Raw genomic sequence first — 19511 nt, forward strand, 5'->3', positions numbered from 1 at the left:
GACGCTCGGCGCTTACTGTGCCCGGCACAGAGCAGCGTTACCTCGGCCTGTCCTGATGAAATGATCCGCTGGCTCAGACGTCGCTGTCATTACATGCTTGGTGTGATCCATAGATTTGTTGTTGACGTGTTACTTGTTTTTAATGGAAACGTTTTGACCTGAAAGTTTGAATTTTAGATTTATATTAAAATCGCACGGTCATTGTATCTGTATTTAAATATAATATGTAAATATTTGATATGTAGAGTAGTATATATTTGTACAAGTTACAATCAGAATCAGAATCACCTTTATTGTCATTATACAGTGTACAACGAGATTAAAGGACAGCTCTAGTAGTGCAAGTGAAGAGATAAAAGAATAAAAGAAGAAACAACAAAACAGTGCACCAATACCTTCGATAAAAATTATAAGGATATGCAAAGAAGTATTTCAAGTATTTACAGTGGGAGCCAGTAAGGGAAATATGCAGTATATGATAGTGCATACAGTAGATTGTACAGCAGAGTGGATGGATGTTATTTTATATATTGCACTTGGTAAAAGGAGAGGAAAGTTGCACGTTGCACATTAACAATACAGTACATACAATACAATGCTGTAATATCTATTGTAGTATCATTGTTTGTATATTTTAATAGAAATGAATTAATAAATGAAGTTAAATACTTAAATGTGAAAATAATAATATATATGCATTTATTAAAAGTATTTCATATGTTCATTTATCAACACTGTAGGTGGTGGTAATGAGGCTGCAGCACTTGGCGCCAGCCACCATTCAAACAGCAGAACAATACATACATACTGGCTTACTTGAGTATTGAGAAACAGCCACATATTGTGTACTCCCGTACTTGGCAAGTATATACTCCCAGCGTACTTCTCAAGTAAGCAAGTACATACTTGCTTACTTGGGTATTGAGAAACGGCCATTATTCTTCTGTGAGATAGTTTCTCGTTATAACATAATACTGAGCACTCCACTTTTTTTTGTATGTGTGGCAGCAATAAGCTTCCGTAGCGTCGTCTTTTCTCTGGAGTTGTACTTCCTGCATTGAATCCTCCATGTTTTTTTGTTCTTCCAGGTTTGTTGGTGTAGATACAAACTTTTCTTGACATGGAGCACATTGCATTTGTCTGTTTTGAAGAAAGCGAAAGGCATTGGTGCTTCACTGGACGCCCGTAACCATCCTGTCAGACGCCTCTGTTGTCTCAGACAACCAATTGCAAAATTTCTCACGAAATCCTTGTTATTACGGAGCATTCCTTGGACAGTCCGTGGCTCAGGGGGCCACCGAGGCAAATGCTGGTTGAATCTTGAGTGTGAGGGTGATGTGCTGCCCACAGTCTCACAGAGACAGCAGCAGTTTAATTTCTGTACTCTACAAAGAAAATGTGACAGCACCCAGCAGGTTAGAACTGGATATTAGAACACATTCACTCTGCAGCGAACAGACAGCTGTCCTTCCTCCTGCCATCATCTCCTCTGTGTTGACTTACAGAACAAAGAAAACACTCAGTTGTACATACTGTTTACTACGTCACAGAAAGATGACACTACTGTCTCACCTGTTTCTGCTCAGACTGGTGGTTGTATCATTCTGTTTTCCTCTCCCTTTTAAGAGAAATGTAAAAAAAGAAAAAAGAATAATTATCAGTGATGTCATCTTTCACCAAACGACCTATCCATCGCTGCTGTTGACATTCTGTCCCTCTTCCCTCTGGTACCTCAGTATTAAGACTTTCTCTTTCTTGTCGTCATTGAGATAAACATTGTTACAATGCGCATCATCACTAAGACTCCTCCCCCACAATGTAAAGCAAATCATACACACGGCGTCAAAAAGAAAGTAACAAACATACCTGTGTTGAGACAGATCCACGTTTGTCTGTAACAAACAAAAACAATGAATAACATCTCAACAGTGGCATGACTCAGCAGAAACCATTATCATTTTCATTGAACCATGTTAACATCTGTAACTCCACACAGACCCTACCTGATATACGTTTCTTCTTCCTGAAGTACAAAGCTCCACTTATACCAGCGTATAAAAAAATGACTAAAAGGACGATGACGACGACGACGACGCCGACAGTGACATTGATGCTTGAACCATCTTCCACACATTCAGCATCAGCCGAAGCAGTTCCTTCTCTGAGCAGGTTTCCACACCTGCAACAACAGAGGGACATTTTCTCAGGACACTACAAACATTACCTGCAGCTAAAAACAAAGCATTTTCCGTATAAAAACCCGACTCGAGCTCGACCTGAAGTCAACACACAGGATTTTTTCTGTCACAGGTGTTTGTAGACTTCATTTATGGTTACAGCAAGAAAACAGCAAGTTAGCGTTACACGACAGGAGGAAGCAAATACTAAACTATCCATCCATCCATTTTCTACCGCTTTATCCTCCACGGGCCCCATGGACACACCCTATTTCACTGAAAGAACTTGAATTTTCCATGTCAGTTTGACAAGTTTCCAAGCCCAAAAGGTCATTTCTGGATGTTTGTCCAAACCCAGTCTGCTCCCCTCTGTCTAGTGTCCAAGGCCACACCCGTCCCACGTCCACACTCTGAATACAAATACAAAATGTAATGTTGTGACTGATTTAGGATGGACGTGTCGTGAAAGCGTCACTTACTGCGTGTGCGGCCGACAAGTGGTGAACGTCCCATCTGAAAATGTCCCGGCACTGCAGTCAGCGCAAACTGTGTCTTTCAACGCTGTTCCTGTACAAATGCAAATGACACATACAGTGAGGAGTGAACACAGAATGATGGGATACAAGTTTAAAATCACATCAAAACATCCGACAAAAACATTCAAAGTGTCAAAGAAAACATTAAAAATGAGGGACGACGTGTTTTTGAGTGAATTTCCATCACCATTAAGAATGGGGGAAATCGGGAATATTTCATGCAAGCCCATTTTAACAGGCGGTCCAGCTCAGTGGTTCCTAAACACGCACATAAAATCAAGTTTACTTGGAAAATGTTTGTTTACTAATTACAAATAAATACAGATGTGACTGTAAATTAGTCACAAATCACATGACAGCTGTGATTTGGGTCATGACAGTTTGCCTTCTGTCGGTACCTCATCATTTAGAATGGTTTCATTTTATTTTTTTTACCTAAAATAATATTTGTACACACACACACACACACACACACACGTATACGTACCATTATCTCTGATGTACTGTCCTGGTTTACACTGGCTGTGTTTCTCTGCTGCTTCACAGTATAAGCCTTTGGATTCTATACAGAAGAATCCTTCCAGAGGTTCACAGAATGCATCCCGTGTTCTTGTGCATGGACGGGCTATCCTCAGGCCAGAATCTGTCAACAACACACAGAGGTAATCATTGAAGGAATCACATTCACTCCATTGCCACACATAAAACTTTATCTAAGGACACAAGAGCTTGTGTAACAGTTTTTTGCTGTGTGTGGATGTTGGAGCTGTTAATTTCCCCGAGGGAACCTCCCAAAGGGATTAATAAAGTAGTCTGTCTGTCTGTCTGTAATACAGCAGTATGTAGAAGCTCTTTAAGCAAAATGAAATTTTTTAATTGCTAAAATACAATTATTATTGTCAAATTTACCGTTTTACAAAAATATGTCAAATTAAAATGATTTAATTCACATTCCTGAACAGAAAACAATAGTTTTATTGCTTGAATATGATGCTTGATTAATTTCTGACTTCTCAGAGAAGAAGCCGGCTCAAATTTATCACCCTAACCCTAAAAAAGTATCTTTTGTGAACATTAAATGATCAATTGTTCAATAATCTACGTATGAATCAAAAACACATGTATGTAAATATCAAAGTTTTACAAACATGGGAAACAACAGTGAACAAACATTTCCTTTCCAAATAATGGAGCAACATCAACATAAGACAATAAATCAAAAAACAGGGAAGATGACAAGAAAAAAAGTCTAAATTTTTAGAAAATGCTTCATGTACAGAAATAGGGTCCAAAGTCTTAGAAGTGTAAAATAACATTTGCATCACTTCCTCTTGTGTGTCTCCACACTAAAGACGTTGAGGCGTTTAATCAGAGTCAGTTTGAGTCCATTAGGTCATAATATTATGCTCGCTGCTTAATCTCAGACTTTTTGTCTCCACTGATGCCTCTAGTGTTTGCTCATTGTGTGAATTGTTGGGTTTCTCTGCTCTCGATGATGTTGTCCATGTACAGTGCCTTGAGATAATGTGTGCTGTGATTTGGCGCTATACAAATAAAATTGAATTGAATTTGAGAGTAGGGATGTTCCACTCCGATATTGATATTGGTCCGATATCAGCCAAAAAACGCATATCAGATTATATCGGACTGCCTCTAAAATCTCTGATATAAGCTCTCTGATACAACAGTCCATTCTGCTCCAGCTCTTCTATCCAGCAGCGCCCGTTTTGATCACGTGAGCTCTGCGTGTTGGATGCATGTAGATCACATGATCACAACAACAGTGTGTGTGTGTGTGTGTGTGTGTGTGTGCTACTGCTGTTTCAGAGGTTCATGTTTCTTTAACCTCTGAAATCAGAGGATACGAAGCCACACAGCAAGCGCGAGTTAGCATCAGCACCACGCTAGCTCCTCCTGAGGCGAGCTGCTAAAACAACATTATTTCATGAACCAGCGCCACCTGTCGACTTTCAACAGCCTCCGTTTGTTAATTATAGCCCAAAAACCAGCCATGCCAAGAGCTTTGTGTGTTTTAAATGTGACCTGAAACTTCACACACAGAGCTATGCGGGGCCTCGGGCTCCGGGTTTATCTCCGGGACGAGTCGCTCACCCTATTAGCAATTGGTACTTTCCTCCTGGTGAAATTAACCATAGACTGTATGAAATTAAAAAAATCGAATATTGTTATGTTGAAGGTGAAAATGTATGTAACCCATTGGTTAATAATAAATGGGTCAGTTTTTCTCATACCTACTGTTGCTGACTATTGTTCTCTGTTTAAGTAATATCACTTGATCAAGCCTATTCTAACATTCCACACTACAAAATATGTAAATAAAGTATGTACAGTATGATTGGTGCTGATATCGTATCGGATCAATATCAGTATCGGCCAATACTCAAGGCTGCAATATCGGTATCGTATCGGAAGTGAAAAAGTTGTATCAGGACATCCCTATTTGAGAGCTCTGTCTGAACATTTCACATTTACATTTAAGCGTTTAGCTTAAGACACTTTTATCCAAAGCCACTTACAAAAGAGGAATAAGCTACAGAGAAGTAGTCCACTAGACAGGAACAGTGGACTGATGATGCTGACTGATGGGTGAGAGCGCAGAAGTGGATCCAAGTCCAGAAGGGGTGAGGTAAGTGCTAGGACAGAAGATGCTCTTGGAAGAGCTGGGTTTTCAAGAGCTTCTAGAAGATAGACAGGGACGCCCCCTGTTCTGGTAGCGCTCGGTAGGTCATTCCACCAGCGTGGAACGACACACGAAAAGAGTCTGGATTGTCTTGTGCGGGGTGTTTACGCCGCCAGACGACAATCCTCTGATGAACAGAGTAGTCGAGTAGAGGTAACATAAACCTTTAGAAGAGCATTAAAGTAGGTGGGAGCAGACCCATGAAGCACTTTGTAGGCCTTGACATATGCCCTTTCAGGCTGATTGAAGACGTGCCGCCGCATTCTGGACCATCTGAAGCGGTTTCACAGCACAGTTGGAGGCCTGTTAGCAAAGTGTTGCAGTAGTCTAGACGGGAGATGACCAGAGCCTGTACTAGGAGCTGGGTAGCCTGTTGGGTTAGGTACAGCCTGATTTTTCTTATATTGAATAGTGCAAAGCAACAGGATCTGTAAAGGTCATCTGGTCATAAATCATGACACGTCTTACTGTCTTGGAAGGAAGCAGAGATAGGGAGTCGATATTAATGCATCTTGGCTCGTCTGGGAAGACCAGCAGTTCAGTTTTGGGGAGGTTTAGCTGGAGGTGATGGGCTTTCATCCATGCAGATAGATGTCAGAGGTTTGTGCTGAGACCGCATGGTCGTCACATGGCAATGACAGATACAGCCGAGTCTGAAACCATGGCCATCTACCTTACATACATTCTACATATATCTTAGGACCTGGGTGTCCAACCACTCAATCGTGGACTAATTCTCAGTCAATTGACGACGTTCCCCTCTCTGTTGTGGCCGTCAGGTAGAGTTTAGAATCTTTGCCTGAACCCGTGTGCTTAAGGTCTGGACTGACAGCCCTAGAAAGTCACCGCTCCATTGAACACCAGAACACCAAATCACCGGCTTTCTCCAAATATTGGTGTAGACACCGTTCATATGCAAACCTACGCTATTGGTTATTAACAACCCACTTACTACATTACATTACATGTCATTTAGCAGACGCTTTAATCCAAAGCTACTTACAATGGAATTGAGTACAATCAATCGCACACAGGGTACCGGTCTTAACCACTGAGCCACTCCACCTTCTACTAAAAAAGTGTTGGGTTTAAATCGTGCTCAGGCTCATAATTACAGTTAATGGGTCGGGTCAGCCCCGACAGATTGTGCATGTGCTGTTTTTTTTGGGTCTTTGATCTAAACTCTACTGTCAGGTCATTGTGACAGATGACCACCCTGTGGCCTGCCTGAGACTTGCAACTGCCCTGACTACAAGAAACTAGCTTCCCCTTCCCAGTGCCAGAGCACCAAGGTAGGAAAGTGCATAAATTGCCATGTTTCAACAACTCACAACATACTGTGTCCATTATATCTGGAAGTGTCGGTTTCTCGTGTACATTGTACTTCCGTCATTGAAAGGCTGTCGGCAAACGACAAACAACGACTACGTGAACCAGTAGATCTCGGCAGACTAGAAACTTTAATTGCCTTGAATTAAAAACACTGAGGGAAACATGATAACAACAACATCTACCTGGAGCACAGCTTGTGCAGTGTAAGCATTGTTTGCGATCACTGAAAACATCGTTGAAGGTTCCGTCTTCACAGGGATTACACTTAGTGCTGGATTCATCCGAGCAGTCTGCTCTTACATACTCTCCTGAGGAAAAAAAGAAAGAAAATCATGTTTAAGCTGCTGTCAGAGATGTTGTGTTACTGTTTTGGCTGTGGACATGCTGAAATATCCTGATAAGGAGACAAAGCACTGAGGATGATTGAGTCATATATGAGCGTGCGCTCGCGCACACAAACACACACACACGTTTGGGCAGCCGTTCTTGTTAGGACATTAACGTCCATGCTTTAGGACAGATGAAGTCAATCATGTAACCACAATCTTACTTCTAACCTTAATCAGTAAACTCAAGAATGAGGTTCTGCCTCATTAGGGACCAGGTTTTGGTCTCCATGAAAACACAGTCAGTGTTAATAACAGAAAAAAGGTCCTGAGTGAACACACACGCATGCACACACATGCACAGTGGTTACCTAGGAATGATACCAGAGGAAATAGGCAATACAAAACAGAAGGATGAGGCAATTCCAGAGAGAGAAACCAACAATGCCTCCCTCTATCAAAAGGGGGACAGAGAAAGGAAATTTGACACATTATCCTGCAAAGAAACAGGAAGAGGAAATAAGACAAAAAATAATTCAAGCTGCTGGACCTTCCGGGACATTGTTACCATTTGTATTCTCCTTCCCTCGTCCCTACGTCGCCCCATGAATGCCATAATATTACAGTAACACCTGGTATTAATGGAGATATTTAAGGGTGCTTTCATTGTTGTACTTAACCTTAGATTGATTTGTTTTCACACTAAAGTCTGGACCTTCAACGCTACGTTGGGGGTGAACGACTTGGACTTAATATCTGATTGTGATTGAGATATGATTCACGATATCAGAGGGAAAGGTCATTTTAACATAATTATTCTCATTTTCATTTGAATAACGTGTTTAAAATGATTACTCTGTGAGAAACAACAATGACGTTTTCTTAAGTCTGTAGAAAGTGTGTATAGGCCAGGACAAAAACATTGTTGTTTTGTTTTTTATTTAGAAAAGCAAATTTCCATTGTCCAAACAATCAGCATTTCACAATTTCCTTTGGTCCCTTGTCAGTTATTTCTTGATAGGGAAGGGTAGATGAAGAAGGCTGTAATGATTTTGTCCATAATGCCCTTTCAGGATTTTTACTTTACTACATAACCAAACAGAACAGAACAAATACGCTATTACGAGACGGCCATTGCTCCTAGAAAACTACAACAACAACGTCTGTTGTGTACAGAGGCATTTTGGTTGACATCCGTTGGTCATGCCTCATGGATGTGGAAGAATTTCTAGTATAGTAGGAACCGTTACGATTTGGCACCGCGGGTATCGTGCAACTCTAAAACAAACATGTCGGATTATTTCCATGGGACGGACCTTCAAGCTGCTCTGGCAGCTCTAATAAACGTACAGGCATTTTTTTTCCCGATGTTTTGCTTTTCGCGGAGAGAAAGGAAGATTCTGCGCATGCGCTCATACATGGCGGTGTTGTGTAATAGTGTATCACAGCGCCACCTAGCCGCCTGGCATGCACACCCAATCGAATCCCACACACTTTTGCGTCACCGTATGCACGCAGGTTTCCTCCCGAAAACGCTCGTCTAAACGCGGAACAAAAAGTGAAGACGCCACTTTTGCGTCTTCTGTTCCGACCGCCATCATGTAAACGTAGCCTTATTCTCCGGCTACAAGAACAAGACTGCAGCCGTTACTCTAACGAAAATAACAATACTAAAAAGAATGAAAGGCACAGAAAGAAGAACAATCTAATAATATCTGCCCCCCTTTCACAGTATGTCAGAACACAATCCAGTGTCACTCCTGAGGGGGTAAAGGCCTGCACATTCTCCACAAGAACACAGACGTTCTGTTCTCTTTCTTGCAGCTCGTTCTCGACACATCGTCTGGGCAGATTGTTTCTTGTGTGGTGTCCGACATATATTGTGTGATTGTGTGTGGTTAATGTGGAAACGTTGTCATTACCTATGAGGATTTACCAGATGTCTGCACTTCTCGAGTTTCTCGTGAAGTATGTAATGTCCTGGCCACAACTTACTTTCTTCTTGTCTCTGTTCTTGCAGAGTATGTACAGGCCTTTATTTATTTATTAATTATTTCGGTCATGACATTTAGATCACTCATCACATAACATTGCAGTTCACACAATAAACATAACCGAAAGGGAAAGCGGGAGAAGCAAAGCTTAACTAGTCCCGCCCCCATTATCATCATACATTTCATTTCCTCTTTTTTTTTTTTATGACATTTTGACAAAGAAAACATGTTTCAGCTTTCGGTAGCACTCAGAGATATAGTCTAGCTCTAGAAAGTCAACTCAGACTCCATGTGTGTATGTACATGTGTCCATGATGTTCCATCGCACCGTTTCCCACAGTGTCTACAGATTTCTGTCCCTGACCTTTGTCATACTTTCCTTCTGTGTCATTCTGTATCGATTAATAGTCATCTCTACATACTTCTTTTTAAATACACTCAGTTTTGCTGATTTTTTCATCTCCTCATCCAGATTGTTCCACTGTCTGACCCCCGTGAACGATACAGTAAAGGATTTTAATGTAGTTCTTACCCTTCTCTGCCTAAACCTCATGTTCCCTCTTAGATTGTGTCCCTCCCCTCTGTTCAGGAATAATGTCTGTAGATTGTGAGGGAGGTTTTTGTTGGCAGCCCTATAAATCATCTGTACTGTGCAGTATTTTATTAAGTCATAGAATTTAAGTATTTTTGATTTGGTAAATAGTTGATTTGTATGTTCTCTGTAACTGGCATAATGTAGGATTCTCAAGGCTCTTTTTTGGAGTATAAACAGGGGATAAGTAGTGGTTTTGTAAGTGTGTCCCCAGACCTCTGTTGAGGTCCGGTTGATCACTCAGAGGAATCTTACCAGGTGAACACTTCAGACAGCACTCAGTTCCCGCCTGGTAATATGATGGAATACAACGTGAACTTCCTCTGCAGACACTGATCACGCAGAGCTGTGGAGAACAGAGCAAGGTTTTTTCCCCATCTCTTGATCACAAATGTTGACATGACTGACGACAAGAGGCGAGGTGTTCAAGGAAAAAGGAAGAAGAGGATACCCCGAGGATGACGAGACCAAAATAAGCTCTTTAGCTTGTTATAGCTACTGTTGCCAAATCAACTCCCATTGTTAAGTGTTTAATCCACAGACGTCAACTGCCACCAGGCTCTTATTGGAGGATACAGCTGCCAATCACACTGGTGTCCGTCCATCCGTCCATCCATCTTCTACCACTTTATCCTACACAGGTCGTCAGTTCATCACATAGATTCAAACAGCCATCCACTCTCACACTCATGGCCAAACTCCACTACCACATAAAAACCCCTTTACTGAGTGGGTGATGACATCTATGCTTGAGTTAAAAGGTAAACAGCAAACAGTAAGAGAGAGATGAGGTTAAAAATACGTTACCAACAAAGATGCTGCTTTTAAAGGTTTTCTCACAGAAAACATTTTGACAGAGTGTTTGGCGGAGTTTCTTGTGCTGAAGACACCATCTCAATTAGATCTGTGCTGAGGAGGGAGATATAAGATCTGTATATGAAGAGAACAAAGAAGAAAACTTTAAAAACTAACAGTAAACTCCAACAGAGCCCAGTGTTGTAGTTTGAATTGTGTATGTACTTGTGTCAATGTTTGTTTTTGTATGTTCTTTTCTCTCTTTCTTTTTATCTATGTAGTATTTTGGTTTTATAACAATGTTATTTCTCTTGTATGTAAAACAAGGCTCTCGTCTCAGCAGGTTCTACAATCTAAGTGATTTATTCCCAATTATTCACCGCGATAAAGTGAGCTGCAGTTAGATTTCTGCTGTATAATTGGTAGAGTGAACATGGTACTGTGCTGTCCGAAGCTGTATTATTTTGATCACAAACAATGCAGTTTTCAGAGTTAAGTGTATCATTTACATGAACAAGATAAACAGGCTGACAGAAACATGAAACATTAACAAGAAAACTACAATATCACCCGTGAATGACAGTGAAATATTTATTTTGGCCACCAGGTGGTGCTTAATGACCATGAATAAAAAAAGTATCTTTTGTGAACATTAAATGATCAATTATTCAATAATCTACGTATGAATAAACTTATTATGCTCCTTGACCTTTTGACCTCAAGATGTCAAACCAACTGTATAACACAGATATGAACATCCATCATGTGCCACAAGGCTTATTTTTCAAATATATGTTTTTGTCAAGTTTTCACAATAAAGTTTTCACAATTTTACTTCTGCAGCGATTACTGTCAAGATGTTCCTATTGAGACTTTTTGTCAGGTTTCCTGACACAAGTTAAGAAACTAAAGTGGTGCACATTCTCCTGTAGTATTCTGTTTAATCTCTCAGCTAACAGCTAACAGCCATTCTTATGTTGGAACATCTTGACAGTAATCGCTGCAGAAGTGAAATTGTAAATATTTTAATTGTAAAAAAAAAAATGACGAAAATATAAGCCTTGTGGCACATGAGGAATATTAATCTATATGTTGCACAGTTGGTTTGACATCGTTCACCCAAATGGTTGAAGCGCATAATAGGTTTGAATTTAGAATTTTGAAAGGCAAACGTTTGTGTTATTTCCGGTTTGTTACTCTCGCCTTACCTTATCTCTTTAAAACACGATAAACGTTGAACAAGTGTTTTTAACCTTTAGCATTCAAGCCTTCAAGCTCACTAAGAGCTAAAGATATTTGGTTTTTGTTTTAAACAAAAGAAACAGTCCGCATTTTAAATACTGTATACTGCTTTCGCTTTCGCCGTCTCTCTCTCTCTCTCTCTGTAACACAAGAAGTAAACACGTAAGACTACAGATTACGGAGTACTACAGACTACGTACTACTTACCTTCACGAACAGTCAGGTTCTATTTATTCAGACTAAGCCAGTCGTCACGTGAAGTTCTGATGAGGTTTATTAGTGAAACCAAGAAGTTTCAGGTCGAATATTCAACACGCATGATCCAAGTACGAAGCACTAGCAGCCGTCAGCTGGGGGACGTATATTGGAACCGGATAGAGCACCGCCCCTCTACCTTGAAGACAATTTTGTCATGGTGGCCACTCGTGGTACTGCATCAAAAAAGCAATTTTCCCATTGAGCACAACAGTAAAAGAGACGCCTGTAAAACTGAGACATGGACACAGGCATGTATAGATCTTTATATTCTTAATTCATGGAGTTTCACATTCGTAAAACCTTCGTAAAGGCCATAAAAAGCCCAGAAACATCTTAATTCCCAGAGTGACGTCACAGCTGTGTACGAGCACAGCAAAGCGCGGTCATGTGGCGTCTCGGGAACGGCGCTACTGTCAGGGAACCGTACGATGTGAAAACTTTATGAGAAATATGAATAAATGAAGGCAATGATGGGTTTTCTTTTACATTTAAAAAAAATTATAACAACAAAGCAGGTTTTAGTGATTTATTCGTCGCTCATTAGCATTTATTTTCAAACCTATTATCGATGTATTAAGAGCTGCTGTGTGGATTCATACTGACATCGTGAACACGGGGCAGATGACGGTGTGAACTGTGGAGCTGTGAACACATGAATTCGAGTTGAAGATAAAGACGTTGAGTGAAAGAATCTGGAGTTATAAAACTACTTTTAACACCTTTTCTCCCGTTTATTGGAGAAGGGGCACGGTGCTTTTCACACAAACTGGCTTATAGCAGGGCCTGAAAAGAAGCTGGCGAAACACCGGTACAGGCAACGCATCGAGGAACACTTCCGTGACAACACCCGCAACATGTGGAAAGGCATCAGGACCATCACCGACTACAAGCGTAGTGAGCACGAAAAACAGAAAATAATTACTCAGAAAAACAGAAAAAAATTCTTCTTCAAATAAAATTAAATCCAAATTAAATATCAAAATCTTTCCGTGGCCCCATTATTTAACTTCCTATTTTTGATCTGAGCAATAAATCGAAAGTACAACAAATGACACTTATCACTTTTAAATGACCTCCGTAGTCTCAGATTGGAGAAATTTAAGTCTTGGAAAACTAAAAATATTCTCTTCATGTGTAATAAATATCTTATGACAAGATGTTTGACATATGATGTGAAAGTGAGGTCTGTCTGAACACTGGCTCTCAGTACCATGTTCACTCTACCAATTATGCAGCAGAAATCTAACTGCAGCTCACGTTATCACGGTGAATAATTGGGAATAAATCACTTAGATTGTAGAACCTGCTGAGACGAGAGCCTTTTTTTACATACAAGAGAAATAACATTTTTATAAAACCAAAATACTACATAGATAAAAAGAAAGAGAGAAAAGAAAATACAAAAACAAACATTGACACAAGTACATACACAATTCAAACTACAACACTAGGCTCTGTTGGAGTTTACTGGTAGTTACCTGCATAGTAATAGTTAGAAGCCTTCAACAGGACACTTCCTTCCTTTAATCCTTTGATAGTTTTCTTCTTTGTTCTCTTCATATACAGATCTTATATCTCCCTCCTCAGCACAGATCTAATTGAGATGGTGTCTTCAGCACAAGAAACTCCGCCAAACACTCTGTCAAAATGTTTTCTGTGAGAAAACCTTTAAAAGCAGCATCTTTGTTGGTAACGTATTTTTAACCTCATCTCTCTCTTACTGTTTGCTGTTTACCTTTTAACTCAAGCATAGATGTCATCACCCACTCAGTAGAGGGTTTTTTATGTGGTAGTGGAGTTTGGCCATGAGTGTGAGAGTGGATGGCTGTTTGACTCTATGTGATGAACTGACGACCTGTGTAGGATAAAGTGGTAGAAGATGGATGGATGATGGATGGATGGATGGATGGATGGACGGTCAGAAGTGTGATTGACAGCTGTATCCTCCAATAGGAGCCTGGTGGCAGTTGACGTCTGTGGATTAAACACTTCACAATGGGAGTTGATTTGGCAACAGTAGCTATAACAAGCTAAAGAGCTTATTTTGGTCTGGTCATCCTCGGGGTATCCTCTTCTTCCTTTTTCCTTGAACACCTCGCCTCTTGTCGTCAGTCATGTCAACATTTCTGATCAAGAGATGGGGTAAAAACCTTGCTCTGTTCTCCACAGCTCTGCATGATCAGTGTCTGCAGAGGAAGTTCAGCTTGTATTCCATCATATTACCAGGCAGGAACTGAGTGCTGTCCGAAGTGTTCACCTGGTAAGATTCCTCCGAGTATTCTTTCATTCTTTTCTTTCTTTTCATTTTCGTTAGAGTAATGGCTGCAGTCTTGTTCTTGTAGCCGGAGAATAAGGTGAAGGCCCTTGCTTTACAGCAGCCGTAATGTGGAATAACATTAATAACACAAACAAAAATGAACCACAAAATCAAAATCCACATCTTCCAAATACAATATCAAAATGAGTGTTTTGTCTCCTTATCAGGACATTTCAGCATGTCCACAGACACTTTGTTTTGGCTGTTTGTTGGTGGAAAAAAACCCAAAACCCTACCATCAGAGAACTGGCAATAAAATGTAACACAACATCTCTGACAGCAGCTTAAACTTGATTTCTTTCTTTCTTTTTTCCTCAGGAGAGTATGTAAGAGCAGACTGTTCGGATGAATCCAGCACTAAGTGTAATCCCTGTGAAGACGGAACCTTCAACGATGTTTTCAGTGGACTCAAACGTTGCTTGAACTGCACAAGCTGTGCTCCAGGTAGATGTTGTTGTTACCATGTTTCCTTCAGTTAATCAAACTTTGTGTAAAGTAGCTTGTTTAAAATGTAATTAGAGTAAAAGTTACTTTATTTGTAAGGAGGTTCTTTTCTTGTGTTGTGCAAAAAGGACAAGTTACAAAATTAATTGTTTGTAATTAAAGGTAAACCTTTACAAGTTAAAGTCAAAATAAAATCTGTAAACACATAATGTATCAGTCAAAATGGGTCAAAGGTCCCGTTCTCACTCAGTCAGGGACTCAAACTGACTGATTAAACGCCTCAAACGTACGTCTTTAGTGTGGAGACACACAAGAGGAAGTGATGCAAATGTTATTTTACACTTCTTAGACTTTGGCCCCTAAAGGTCAGAATCAAAACTATTTCTGTACATGAAGCATTTTCTAAAAATGTAGACTTTCTTTCTTGTCATTTTCCATGTTTTTTTGATTTATTGTCTTATTTTGAATGTACATTTTGATATAATGTTGATGTCGCTCCATTATTTGGAAATGAAATGTTTGTTCACTGTTGTTTCTCATGTTTGTGAAACTTTGATATTTACATACATGTGTTTTTGATTCATACATATATTATTGACCAATTGATCTTTTTTATATATCACAAAAGATACTTTTAGTGTGATTAAGCATCACTTGGTGGCCAAAATAAATCTTTTAAAACTAAAATTATTATAAATTAATTCACCCTTTTCTACTCAAATTTGAGCCGGCTTCTTCTCTGAGAAGTCAGAAATTAATCAAGCATCATATTCAACCAATAAAACTATTGTTTTCTGTTTATGAATGTAAATTAAATTATTCCAATTTGACTTTTTTTGTAAAACGGTAAATTTGACAATAATAATTGTATTTTAGTATTAAATTGCTTAAAGGGCTTCTACATACTGGTGTATTAACTGTTACAGAAGCTCTTGTGTCCTTAGATAAAGTTTTATTTGTTGTAATGGAGGAAGTTTGCGCTATGCAGCTCTACCTGTTTGCACACACACCACATACATACCTTTTCATCTTCAGTCATGTGATTGATTCCTTTAGTGATTACCTCACTTATTTTTCTTGGTGATTGTTTACTTCATGTCTGATGATTGTTTATTGTTGATTGTTTATTTATGTTTACTGCCTGTTTTGCACCGTGGGTCTGAGAGGACTGCAATTTCATCTGTGCTGTATGTCGTACATATAGTACATTTGACAAATAAACTACTTGAACTTGAACTGTGTGTTGTTGACAGCTTCTGGCCTGAAGACAGTCAGTCCTTGCACAAGAATACGGGATGCACTCTGTGAACCTCTGGAAGGATTCTATTGCGTAAAATCCAAAGGCTTAAACTGTGAAACAGCAGAGAAACACCGCCAGTGTAAACCAGGACAGTACATCCGAGATAATGGTATGTATATATACATGTACATGTGTCTGTACATATACATGTATATATGTATGTATACAAATATATATGTGTATATATGTATGTATACATATATACACATATATGTATGTATACATATATATGTGTATATATGCGTCCTTGTAAACTGCACACACCTGCGATGCATAGGCTTGATTGCATTCCTGTGTAAAACAGAGAGAAAGGGAGAGAGGCACACCTACACAACCCCGCCCACTGGGGTCTTCACAATATGTATATAACGTGTATCTAATGTATGTTTATGTTTATAACGTGTTGACATTGCATGAGGTCGTGTCCTACTTGACACTGTTTCAATGACCTGAGAAGTGAAGTGAAAGAGAAAGAAAGTGAGAGATGAAGTGACTCTAAGAGATAAAGAGCTCCACTCTGATCACATACCCTGGTATGAACAGTATTTCTGAAGTACCACAAGAGGAAGCTCACTTTTGAGAAAGCACACAGCTGTCATGTGAATTGAGACTAATTTGCTGTCACATCTGTATTTATTTGGAATTAGTAAACAAACATTTTCCAAGTAAACTTGATTTTATGTGCGTTATTTAGAACGCAGGCGCGAGTCACGACCTATTTGTGTGTCCCGACCCAGTGTTTTGGAACCACTGAGCTGGACCGCCTTTTAAAATGGGCTGGTGATGGAAATTCACTCAAAAACACGTCGTCCCTCCCTCTGGTTTTATTTTAAATGTTTTCTTTGACACTTTGAATGTTTTTGTCGGATGTTTTGATGTGATTTTAAACTTGTATCCCATCATTCTGTGTTCACTCCTCACTGTATGTGTCATTTGCATTTGTACAGGAACAGCGTTGACAGACACAGTTTGCGCTGACTGCAGTGCCGGGACATTTTCAGATGGGACGTTCACCACTTGTCGGCCGCACACGCAGTAAGTGACGCTTTCACGACACGTCCATCCTAAATCAGTCACAACATTACATTTTGTATTTGTATTCAGAGTGTGGACGTGGGACGGGTGTGGCCTTGGACACTAGACAGAGGGGAGCAGACTGGGTTTGGACAAACATCCAGAAATGACTTTTTGGGCTTGGAAACTTGTCAAACTGACATGGAAAATTCAAGTTCTTTCAGTGAAATAGGGTGTGTCCATGGGGCCCGTGGAGGATAAAGCGGTAGAAAATGGATGGATGGATAGTTTAGTATTTGCTTCCTCCTGTCGTGTAACGATAACTTGCTGTTTTCTTGCTGTAACCATAAATGAAGTCTACAAACACCTGTGGCTGGAGTCACCGTGGACGCTGGAGTCACCGTGGACGCTGGAGTCACCGTGGGCGCTGGAGTCACCGTTGATGCCAAAGTTGCAGTAATATTTGTGGTTGCTGTCTTGCAGCAGGTTTTAAACTGACGGACAAAACATTTTTCACAAAGACTTTTGTGAAAAAGCCCCAGTGATAATGCTTTACACACAGTCAAGGTGGCATTTCAGGGCAGCTGATGTTTTTTATTTATCATCTCCTCAAACAAAAGTACGAACAAAACACTTTCTCACAGAACCAATCTGATGGCATAAACATAAAAGAATATAGACAAATACAGTGCTTAAAAAAAATGTATTAGGCCACCACCCAAAAGCCACAGCTGCCCTAAATTAGCAGCACTTGTAATTATCAAAATAACCTTTTATGTTTCAGTTTCCTCCTTAACCGGATTTCTACTTTTAATGCTAAAACGTAATCATTGTTACCCATGGACTTTAAAATGTACTGTTTCACAAATAACAACCCAGAAGAAATAGTATTTCTTGATTAAGGCGTCAAATGAGTTATTTGCTTCAGATCCTGAAGAGAAAAATGAGTTTTACTGTTTGAATGTTATAATCTCACAGAGAAGAAGGCCCAGTGAGCCGTCTCAAAACAAAAAGGTTTCCTGTTTTCCTTTCACAGTCCACTCTTTCACTTCCTTTATCCTGAAAATGATAGTTAATGCTGACCACACCAAGCCTCAAACACTTTCACTTACAGTATCATTGTCCAATAGTCTAATATTACCATGGTGTATGTGCAAAATGTGCATGTTCACACTTCCTTATTTAACCATTAAAAATCTCACTGTTTTAAGTTTGTGCTGACACCTAAAACAACAACAAAGTGACTTCAACTTCTACCAAAAGAAGATTAAGATGTGTGAAGACTGTAGGCCGGACAAAAGTTCTACCTAAAAGTTAAAGTTTTAAAGGGAAAAACAAAAAAAACAAAGTGTCAAGCAGGACCAAAAGTGTTCAAAATAGTAATAACAAAGAAACAGCGGAAGAAAATGAAGCCTAAATATGGGAAGGAAAAACTGTCCCCCCATGGACTGATTTATTTTATAATGACTTTTTGGAAAACAATCCTGAAACAGGTGCAGTATGTGGACCCACATGCAGCACAATACAGCGCAGGACAGTTAGGAACAGTCTTTATTAGAACCACAGCATGTGAAGGCACTCGTTGACAGAGGCAGAACTGTGGTCGCAGACAGAAGGCTGAGGTTCAGGGTTCAGGGTTCAGGGTTCAGGGTTCAAAAGTCAATCCAGAAACAAACACTGGAGAGTCTTGCATGAGGACTAAGAACAATGTGGCAAAGTAGTGAGTGAGGAGCTGGAGAATACAGGGAGGACTGCAGGAGATGAGGAGCAGCTGTGATCACAGGTGAGTGGTGTTGGCTTGATGAGGAGGTGTGTCTTGGCAGATAGAATGGGGAGGAGTCAGGTGAGTAGAAAACTGTGACAAACCCACGCTCACTCACACTCATATTCAAATATCAGCACGTTAAGAAGAGTTACAGCCGTAAACAGAATTGTCATTTTTGTCTGTGTCTCAGCACAATGTTCATTTGATGGATGCAAAGCTGAGAAAACAAGAACCGAAATCAGCAGATTTGGGGAAGTTACACAGCACAAAAATGAAAGAAGATGTAGACCAGCGAAGGGCTCCACAATGACATAAAGCTTGAGCTCACGTTGACTTAAAAAGTCATGCGTCATCAACAAATAGATCCTTTTGCTAATTCATTTACACACAGACACTGGAATAAAGATTTTGGCTGCAACACATCTATCTTGATGCCACAGGTCATGTGGTAGAGAAAATACCTGAACTAAACAAACAAGTATTGTACTATGCTCTAGTTTTGCCCCTTTGACCCCTCTCAGTAGTCGCTGACTCGCTCTTCTCGTGACAGGCCTGCGTTTGAGCTGTGGTTTGGTCAAACACTCCATCCTGCAGAAGAAAAAGTACCTGAGACCATGCAGAGTTCATTTCTAAAATGTTTTCCTCATTAGAGAGAAGATATTTACTGTAGAGCACATTGACCGACATGATCTGCCAGTGCAGAGCCTGGATAAGAAAT

General features: G+C 39.9%; 2 protein-coding genes across 6 annotated transcripts; one reads left to right on the forward strand and one right to left on the reverse strand.

The window, feature by feature from the left end:
* Window positions 1-674: 674 nt before the first annotated feature.
* On the reverse strand, window positions 675-12053 carry LOC131468168 (tumor necrosis factor receptor superfamily member 14-like). Of its 4 annotated transcripts, none has more exons than XM_058642150.1 (10): window positions 11903-12053; window positions 10466-10588; window positions 9914-10004; window positions 6929-7054; window positions 3201-3356; window positions 2657-2744; window positions 2004-2179; window positions 1867-1892; window positions 1573-1618; window positions 675-1385 (listed from the first exon to the last, which is right to left on the reverse strand). In XM_058642150.1, the coding sequence occupies exons 2-9, from the start codon at window positions 10505-10507 to the stop codon at window positions 1583-1585; spliced, it is 741 nt and encodes a 246-aa protein (XP_058498133.1). In that variant the 5' UTR covers window positions 10508-10588; window positions 11903-12053; the 3' UTR covers window positions 675-1385; window positions 1573-1582. The 4 variants fall into 4 exon arrangements, with proteins under 4 accessions (XP_058498133.1, XP_058498131.1, XP_058498132.1 ...); XM_058642148.1 differs by lacking the exon at window positions 675-1385 and adding an exon at window positions 1443-1498; XM_058642149.1 differs by lacking the exons at window positions 675-1385; window positions 11903-12053 and adding an exon at window positions 1443-1498 and having other exon boundaries at window positions 10466-10875.
* Window positions 12054-13186: 1133 nt separating this feature from the next.
* Window positions 13187-18600, forward strand: LOC131468170 (tumor necrosis factor receptor superfamily member 14-like). 2 transcript variants are annotated; one of them, XM_058642156.1, is made up of 6 exons: window positions 13187-13642; window positions 14123-14213; window positions 14589-14714; window positions 15968-16123; window positions 16962-17049; window positions 17119-18600. In XM_058642156.1, exons 1-6 carry the CDS (start codon window positions 13601-13603, stop codon window positions 17153-17155), a joined length of 540 nt encoding a protein of 179 aa, XP_058498139.1. In that variant the 5' UTR covers window positions 13187-13600; the 3' UTR covers window positions 17156-18600. The 2 variants fall into 2 exon arrangements, with proteins under 2 accessions (XP_058498139.1, XP_058498138.1); XM_058642155.1 differs by having other exon boundaries at window positions 13188-13642; window positions 17385-18600.
* Window positions 18601-19511: the final 911 nt, after the last annotated feature.

This window comes from Solea solea, chromosome 11, assembly GCF_958295425.1.
Source record: "Solea solea chromosome 11, fSolSol10.1, whole genome shotgun sequence".
Taxonomy (NCBI): Eukaryota; Metazoa; Chordata; class Actinopteri; order Pleuronectiformes; family Soleidae; genus Solea; species Solea solea.